The 9632-nt window shown below is 38.2% G+C and overlaps 1 protein-coding gene across 13 annotated transcripts; it reads left to right on the forward strand.

Moving 5' to 3' along the window:
* Positions 1–60: 60 nt before the first annotated feature.
* Positions 61–9484, forward strand: LOC148648812 (flagellum-associated coiled-coil domain-containing protein 1-like). 13 transcript variants are annotated; one of them, XM_088606779.1, is made up of 12 exons: positions 65–224; positions 763–835; positions 1263–1304; positions 2537–2638; positions 2744–2805; positions 3781–3878; positions 6167–6219; positions 6691–6787; positions 6929–7020; positions 8396–8485; positions 8743–8911; positions 9133–9484. In XM_088606779.1, exons 2-12 carry the CDS (start codon positions 806–808, stop codon positions 9153–9155), a joined length of 858 nt encoding a protein of 285 aa, XP_088462905.1. In that variant the 5' UTR covers positions 65–224; positions 763–805; the 3' UTR covers positions 9156–9484. The 13 variants fall into 13 exon arrangements, 12 of the variants coding, with proteins under 12 accessions (XP_088462917.1, XP_088462905.1, XP_088462907.1 ...); XM_088606781.1 differs by having other exon boundaries at positions 1263–1298; XM_088606780.1 differs by having other exon boundaries at positions 68–224; positions 776–835.
* Positions 9485–9632: the final 148 nt, after the last annotated feature.

Raw genomic sequence — 9632 nt, forward strand, 5'->3', positions numbered from 1 at the left:
CAGAATCCCAAACAGATAGGTCACAGAGGAATTAAAGAGATAGTGTGCATTTTTGAAAAGTTGCCTAGTCTTCAGCTTAAGTCTCAGTAATGACCCTGTCCTATGCTGTGATGCTTTACTGATCTCATAATGGTCTTTGGCTCAGTGTGTGTAAGTGAGAATCAAACCAGACATCTCATGAAAAGCGAACTTTAAAACTGCTGGAAGGACACACGTTTCATACGGTAAGACACCTCTGTTCCTTGTGTGATTTTAGCACTTGATTCATGGGATGAACTTAGTTTTAGGCAGCACATTAAACCAGGCAGTCATTTGCAACAGATTACGAGGATGATAAGGATTATTTTGAATTGAATAAAAGTTAAAAAATACTCATCCCACAAGCAGAGGACATTATAGCCAATTTAAAGCCTGAAATATACTTTTTGAAGGGGGCATGGTGGTGCAGTGGTTAGTATTTTCTCCTTGTAGCTCTGGTGCTCTGGATTCAATTTGGGGCCTGGGCTGTTTGTGTCTGTATCTGCCTTGCGATGGACTGACGTCCCATCCAGGGAGTATCCTGCCTTGCTCCTGTTGCATGCTGGGATAGGCTCTGACTCCCCTGCGACCCTGAATTGGATGAAGTGGTTTGAAAATGGATGGATGGATATATCTTTTGAGACCTCTCACATTATGACTCTTTTCACTAGTTTTCAACAATGTTTACTATTTATTTTGAAATAAGAATCCCTTTCCCTTTTTTCCCTTTTGTGTTTTGATGAGATTCCCGTTATAGTGACAATATTTCAAACTGCATAGAAGAGGGATGAAGAGAGCACACCAGAAGATGAAAGAGGTAACTGTGTGATGTACTGTATTTATTTAGGAGAACATAACAAGCATAACATGTTTTCTAAGTTATCAGATATCACTATTAGATCATCTCTTTTTTATGTCTTTTCTTCTTTTAACATTAAACCTCAAAATAACTTAAATGTCAAACGTAACCTGAAAAAAAAGAGCTGTTTAAGGAAAAGTTCACAAGGGAAGAAGGCTCCACACATAAAATGTCATTTCTCCTTTTAATTTTTCAACGCTTAATTTCACTTGTTGTTTTGCAACCGACAAACACTGACACAGCTCCCTTCTCAAACATTGCTTATTAAAGGTATGCTGCTAACGTTGTGTGCTTGTTCAGATTATCCCTTGCTCGGAAGGAAGTCAAAAAGAGAGCAAAGAAAAACAGAACTGACTTAACACTGATTCCATTCATGTCTACACAGGTTGTGCCCAGCTCTAGAGTTCCAGAGGAACAAAATGTAAGTGTACTGTAAGTAAGCTACTGTATTTATATGTCATTTTTCTGAGATGGAGCACTATTTCTTTTAAGACACTGGTCAAATGAAGCTGAATTTTGAGAATTTCTTTAAAGGGTTTAGTAAAATTAGGTTCTCTGTTGTATTTTTTGTTACAGAGAGTAACGGGAACATGTGGTTTATTTTGATTAATAGAGTTTGGCATTACATTGAGTGGGACTTTAGGTCTTAATCTCACTGCCTGAGAACCTGTGGAGACTTTCATTTGGCTAATGCCTAATGACACCACGCTGACTACAAGCTTATTTATTCAATTATAGCAAAGCTCAGAAAATGAGGTAAAGCAAATGCCTGGACTGAAAAAAAACACTCGCTGCAATTTAATGAATTCTTTCAAATCTGTTCTTTTATTTATTGTTACAGAGGAGGCAGAGTTTTGCATCAGGTGTCTTGTTGGCTCTTAGAATTTCTTTTGTAATGTTTACCAATTTCATTATTTGAAACTGCAATATTAAAAAAGGACATTTGGCATTTAATTGCTATTTTGCACACATTATAAATACTTTATAAATATATTATTTACTCTGAAATATGCATTAATGAAGCATTTATATATGAAAATAATGTGACTATTATTAACACACTTATTAATACACATTTCAATGAATAATTTTTAGAGATGTGTCCTGCTTAGTAGACATTCTGTGTTTTTTAGATTGGGTTAGAATTTATCATTTAAATATACAATCTCCTAAATTTCAGTGCTAGTATTCTTTAAAGTTACATGTGCAGGAAAATGTTCATGTAAAATAGAAAAGTAATGTTTCCAAGGAATTCTCTCCTGAAAGAATCCACCTGAAGATCTGCCACAATTTGTTTGCCATTCTGTGTAAATTCAAATATCTACATGATCCTCAAACAGTGGCGGTATTTTTAATTTAATTTTGTAAAGCACTTTCCAAATAAAAACTAAATAAATAACAGGAGATACAGTTTAATTGCCTATAAATTCCAAGCAAACACACACAAAATACAATGGCAAGCCTATCTTGGATCATTCTTTTGTTTTTCAGCTTTCTGTTTTTTTTGCTTCCTTTTCATTTGGATAACAGCTGTGATGTCCTCAAGAATATGTGAACTTCTTGATCTTCCATGACCTTCCTTTGCACCAACACCTCTGTGAGGTGACTTGCTCTGCTGTGCTAATGGTTTTTTCCTCCCTTTCCTGTATTCTGTATGAGTTTCCCAGGGATGACATCGTTCAGGATATGCAGGAGCAGATCAGAAAGCTGATCACATTGTTGAGAGATGAGCGCAGGTCACATCAGCACAGCTTTCAGATGGTGAGGTCTAATGCCATTACTTTGCAAAACACTGCTTTGGTTGTCTCACGTGATTCCCATACCGACAGTCTTTAACCTTTAGATCTGTATCTTTGTGGGTTACAGCTGAGTGAGGAAACACAAAGAAGATCTTCGAAAGTGAGTCAGCAACACGAGGAAGAGCTCAGGTGATGGCAGTTATTAATGACGAGTCAATCTCACACATAAACGAGCTACATAAACAGAGCTCAAACACCTCCGTTCACATTCATCTCAAGCATTCCCTCTCTGAATGTATTCCTTTATTCTTCTCTGAATGGGGCTCGAGTCTCCTCATCCTGTGGCTAGGAGGCTACCCATTAAGCAAGCAGGTTAAGCTAAACGTTTCTCACCAAGTATTCCAAGCATTCACAAAGTATTCAATCCTTAGATGTTGTTGTCCCTAGTGAACTATAGATTGGAGTATGTGCCACACTGTGGAGAAAGGAGGTTATTTGTCATACAGTGTGAACATGTAAATTTGGGATTCAATAGACAACACTCTCACACATGTATGTTGGTGCTCTGAAATTGCATGTACAAATACATTTTTGGTTTCCTCATAGTCAGATGTGTAAATGAAGTTTCCATGAAGTTCTATTTCTTTCTTTAAAAAAAGGTTCTAAAAATGTTGGATGTTACATTTAAAACCTAATGTCAATTCTCAAATGTTTTTTCTGCTTTTTATACAGTACATAAAGCAATTTAAGCTTAAAATTCACAAAAAGCGGGATCTTAAAGAGACAGGGAGTGTGACAGTGTTTTAATGTATTTTAGTGTTTTTTTTTCATGAAGAAATACATTTTAGAATATCAATATACAATGAACTTATGTAAGGCTACCCCCGTTAATGAATATAATTACTTGTTTGATGGTTATTGAGGTGGGTTTTTAATTTTGAGTTCAGTGTTAAATAGTCAGTGCTGATATTGCTGATTTCAGTATAATCTATGAGCTTACTGTACTATATGTCTTTGCAGAATATAGTCATGTTTTTGTACTGATTCATGCTTTGATACAAAAAGCTAGCTTCTAAGACCTCTATCAGGAATCGTTCTACCAAGCCTTTAGTTATATATTTAAATTGCCCCCTAAAAGAGTTCTGATACTCTTGGTTTCTCCAGACAGCTTCTTCAGGCCCACAGGTTAGAGATAAGAGCCATAGAGACGCAGCATAAGAAGATACTAGAAGAGGAGAAGATCTGTGCAGAAGAGCGATATGGTACAAGCACAAGCACACATGACGATGGCACAGGCTCTTGTTTCCTTCTGCAGTGCCTGGCAAAAGTATCCACACCCTTTCGACGATGGTCTATCCATCCATTCTTCCAAAGCGAAAGCTTATCCTGGCCAGCAAGGCCTATGACACCCTTAACAGAACTCTAGTCCATCCCTGGGCAGACACACGCAAGTACAGACACGCACACGCTCACACCAGGGCCGATCTTTCCCAGAAGTCAGTTAATCTACTGGTATGTCTCTGGACAGCACCGCAGGTCTGGAATTAAAGCCAAGACCCTAGGCAGCAACACTCACCACTGCATCCTCCTTGGTCATGAACAGTTTGAGTGGTAATGGTATACAGTATACATTACAAATAATGTACTGTATATACCGTTTTGTAAAGCGCATACTTGTATTCAAAACTTAAATCCTCAAACGGAACACTTTAATGGGTGAAAGAAGTTAAACGTCAATGAAAAGACAAATTACAGACTAAAAGCTGTTGACCACAGAAGTACTGGTAACTCAACCCCCAGAATCAATACTTGATGGCAGCGCCTTATATCCGAAATTCGTTTGGAGCTTTTCGTCATCTCTAGCAACCTTGCGTGTACATACAGTAAGGATGGAACAGATTTTGCCCCCATTTGTCTTTGAAAACTTGCTAAAGCCCTGTCAAGTTGGTTGGGGATTGTTGGGGGACACCAGTTACCTCAATTTCCACAGATTTCCTATCGGATTCAAGTCAGGACATTGACTGGGTCACTCGAGGTCATTTTTTTCTTGTTAAGGCTCTCTAAGGTAGCTTTGGCCTTGTGTTTGTTTTTTTTCCCCAGGACGTTTCTGTGATTTGCCTGTAAAACTTTCTCCATCCATTTTTCCTCCAGTAGTGACAGGCTTCCCCAGTCCTTGCTGATATAAAGCAGTTCCATATGGACCTTTCAGAGACAGAATTGCCTCAAAAACTGTTGAACCCTTATTGTTACACAGAGACACAGACCACCTTACTTACAGGGTTGACAACATTAAACAGAAAATAAGCTTTTTATTGAAATTGAGTATAAAGAAATCTTTTTCATGTGACAAGGTGATGAAAATGTAAAAACGGTCTGCTGGTTCTCAGCCACATGAGATATTGTACACCTATTAGACTGTTTCCTTTAATCTTAATATTGGAAATTATAAGGAGACAAAGTCTCGTATGTTGATGGGACCTGCAGTATTATGCAGCGCAGTTGAGCCGTTTTTCTTTAGCATCCCTGTATATTTATACGAAGCCTTTTCAATATAAATGTATATTTTGCTGGAATTGTTTTAGCTGCTTCAGAAAAAAAGAAACATGCTCATAACGATAAGAAGACAGCTCTTTTAGTGATGGAATTTTGTGAAAAGCTGCATACCAGAACAATGATGACTCACTTTTAATACCAAAGTTGTTGAGCAACTAATCTGGCAGTACTTTCACAGCTCCATTTTTTAACAACTATTCACCAAACAGCTGTGAAAAACAACTTGTTTGAGCATGCAACATGACGCATGTAATGCCATTTTAATCTCTGTTATTGTTGGGGTTTCCCAGTTCTCCAAAAACATAGTTTGTTTGAAAATGACTAAAGGAAATCAGAAATCAGAGTTCATATTCCTTCCTTGTTGGTGCTTCAATGGTAACAGCGGAACAGCAATCCATTTTAGATACACAGGACTCATTTCAACAAAACATGCTGTTAGGTTAGGCTTCATAAGCCTAAAACCCTCTGAACAATCTGAACAGTAATCCATCCATCCATGTTTTAACCATTTCATCCAATTCACAAGACAGCTTAGACCCTGAACAGGGGACACACAGACATAGACACACAAGAGTCAATTTTCCCAGAAGCCAATTAGCCTACCACTATGCCAGTAACCCACAGGAACATGGGGAGAACATACAGACTCCACACAGATAGCACCCCATGTTCAGAACTGAACTCATGGCTTCAATGATGCAGTGATGCTAAGCACCTAACACCTGTGCCATCCTGAACAATAATACTGCTGTATAACTGTTTAACTAATAAACATAGGGCATGGTAATCTTAAAATTATAATAGTCTTACTAGAAAATGTGTACTACAATTTTAAAGCTCAGGTCTGGTTTGAAGTATTTGTCATCAAAATAAATGTTTTTTGTCTGGTATAAAGTCTGTTTGTATTTCATGTTTTATTGCCCACTTTTAAAAATACAAAATACAGTTGTTGTTGTAGTTGTTGTAGTGATAGGTCTTTTTTTATTATTCCTGATAGCTGTACTGGAAAAAGACTATGATTTTCTGAAAAGTTCATTTCACACCTACAAGGTAAGGAAAGTGTCTGTTGTGCCTGGAAGTTTTCTTACTCACCCCTGTTTTTCTTTTAGAAAAGGCCTCAGATAAATATTAAGAAGCTGTAAAGTCGCTTTTCAGATGTATTATTTTATTTTACACACTCAAGGTGTCTTGTATGTTTGGTTCCCTTTAATGTAACAAAAGAATAAGAACATTCTTTTGCGTAAATGACTTCTGTTTATTGACATAATCATGCAAACTGCCAAAGAGACAAAAGTGTTTATAGTATATGCAGTGAATACTCTTTAAAATATCTTTTAGTGTTTTTGTTTTTCTGGGGGGGGGTCTGTTTTTCTTTTTTTATGAAGATAGTACCGAACCCTACACATACACTTTTCTGCACAGTTGTATTGGCTCAGATAGATTTTCAGATCCATTCAAATGTCATTGCAGGAAAAAAAAAAGTCACTTTTCCCTACAGATAATGCCAATCTCTTCCCACAGGAAAGCATCTCTGAGGAAATGCAGGAGAAATGGTTCCAAAAGGAGAATCAGTGGAAATTGAAGCATGAAAAAGAACAACAAAAACAATTAAAAAAAGGTGAGGCTCGCTGCAGTATTTACAGGCCAATCATTGATGTGCACTTACTGTAAATATATACTATGTCTATATATTGAAAGCCCTCAGATTGAATGCAGGCTGCGACTAATTTTGAGGCCCTGCTTCTGTGGTTCTTGACAGAACAGGGGTTGCAGGAGCAGTTTCAGAAGGAGATGGACCAGATGAGAAAGTCGTTTGAGATTCAGATCGCAGCCCTCGACAGGAGCCACCAGGTGGAGACTGAAGCAAATGGGTTCTTTCTCCTATTTCGACACAGTCCCTATCTTTACAAACACTGTGAATACCTGATTCTCCTGCCAATAGGTGAAGCTCCAGTTGTTAGGCATTCTCTCGTGATCAGACCTTCTAGCTCTTAATGTAAAAGTAAAAACCATTTTCCCCTTTTGCACATATAATACGTACAAATCATCTCTAAGATCAAAAGCATTTTTTGATTCTTAAGTTAAAGAAAGCACAGCAATTTAACAATACAAGAGTATAACTTTGGTAGCACACTCTTAATATTGACAACAGCAGTACCATGTTATCGCCAGGTGTCTAAGGCTAAGCAAGGCTTGTCCTAGTCTGTACTGGGATGGGGATCTTCAGTTGAAAACCAGGTTGCAGCTGTAAATTGTATTGGTAGACCCCTTTCCCTCTGGAGCAGAATATCTAAACTGATTTCCTAATATGTTGTCCATGTGCACTATGCTATAAGTGGGTGACAGGACACACTGTGTTGTAGGAGGTGTCATTCGTCTGATTAAACTTTAAGACAAGGTCCATTCTACTAGGTCTTTAAAGGGCATGAGACACTGTTCTTACTGTAAGTGTAGAATTGTTAACCCAGATTTCCTGGATAAATTGCACCCTAGGTTTGGTGTAGTGCAATTTCTCTCTCCTCACTCTTTAATCTGCTGTTTCTTGGAGCTTCTGGTATGTAATGGCTGGGTGTTGCAATTCAATTCTCCTCTTGCACGTGATTCTGGTATGCAAGGATTATTTATATTATTATTTGTTCCATATGTCTAACAAAACTGCATTGCAGTGTTTCAGATTAACCTTACTGGAAACAGCAGGAATCTCTGATGGAAGATGGTAATACCATTCTTCATCATTCTTCTCTCATATTAAAGAAGTTACCAGAATAATTGATGCTCTCTACCAATACACCGTGCTGCCTTTCAGATAAGACATCAAGCTCAGGTCCTGACTACTGTACTTGGCCATTGAAGAACCCATTACATGTTTTGAAAGAGAAGAAGTGTTAACTCCTGGTTACATCATTCAATCTGGCGAATTCATCTGATGAAGCCAATACTCAGTGGTCCTTCTGATCTGCTCTGTAACATGACTCTGGGAGTGCAGAGTGGAACACACTTCAGGGCAGGATGAACTGGGTCCCTGCCTGTACTGTATGTACAGCAGGTGGCGATCCTTTAAAAAATTATCTTCGTACAAATTTCATCTGGTTTTGAAAAGAGGAGGTTGTGGAGGGATCCCAAATCCTTTAAAAAAAGTTAATTGAAAATAAGGGATAAATTACCTCTATTATGCCCACATGTTTCTCAGATTTACATACATTTATACCTGTGTGTATTTGAAAAGGCACTGAAATCACAGCTGTCAGACAAGGAGGCTACAATTAGCATGCTGACTACGACTCTTAAATCCTCCCAGGCAGAGCTGGACCTCACAGTAAGGAGCTTCTGATATTTTTCATACTGTGTGCAGTAGCAGTAGTTTATACTCAGATTGTGAATGATCACGCTTAGTTGTGCTGTCTCATTATATATGACTTCAGATAATCTATTTTTCCAAAAAGGTGACATTCCACAGTGGGAAAACGAGACTTTCAGTTAAATGGCATTTAGAGTTGAATGCTAATTTAGCCTTGAAACACAAACTTTTTTTGGTCTTTGGTTATTCCAGTTTTGCTTGTTTTTCAACGGCAGAAAGAAAAGCTGGCAGCCTTGGTGAGGCTGTTCAGTCAGAGAGTGTTGACGATGGACGAGAAACAGGGAGATCACCGCCTTGCACTCATCACTGAGATTGTAGGCAACAAGTTGCAGCACAAGATAGAATCCCCACACCATGAAGCTGCAGAGGAACCACCTGACGCTGGTAATAGAAATAGAAATCTGGTTAACTCGCGCTCCCAGAGGTTGATGGCTCTTTGGACAGCTACATGATGCTCAGCTGTGATTATCATAGATGGCAATAGCATTTTCATATTATAATAGCATCTTCATCAAGAAAAAAAATAGCTGTGACCAAATTGTAAAAACCCCAAATCAAAGCCGCCTGTTTTATGCTCTTATGCCTTTCTGTCCTTTGTGCTCCAGACATGGATGCTGCATCGGGATAAAATCTGCAGAGAGAAACATTCCTCTTAGAAAAGTTCCAGCTCTTCTTTGATCAATCAGGATGATACTTCTTTGCCACAGACAGCCCAACCCTTGAACCCTTCCAAAGTTGCGTAAAAATAAACCTCTTACACATTTTGTACACTGTACTGCAATTATACTAGACTATACTGTATATAAGTTGTATGGTTTTGAACTTGTTGTTGCTATTGCTGTTCTGTGTTTATGTTTTCGGTCATTCCTTAATGTCCTTGTATCGGAGTATACAGTACATGCAAATAAGCATTTCATTGCACTGGTGCATATGACAAATAAACTCAATTAAACTGAATGGCGACCACCACAGTATATTGTTACAGTTGCAGCCGGTCCTAATTAACCCCTCATTGCCCAGTTTCCCTCACACACCCCTGCGTTTACTATTTAAACCCTCAGTTCACCTGGTAACAGTGCTCGGTATTAGGAATTTATCCGCTACC

Source organism: Lepisosteus platostomus, chromosome 14 (assembly GCF_059453375.1).
Source record: "Lepisosteus platostomus isolate fLepPlt1 chromosome 14, fLepPlt1.hap1, whole genome shotgun sequence".
Lineage (NCBI taxonomy): Eukaryota > Metazoa > Chordata > Actinopteri > Semionotiformes > Lepisosteidae > Lepisosteus > Lepisosteus platostomus.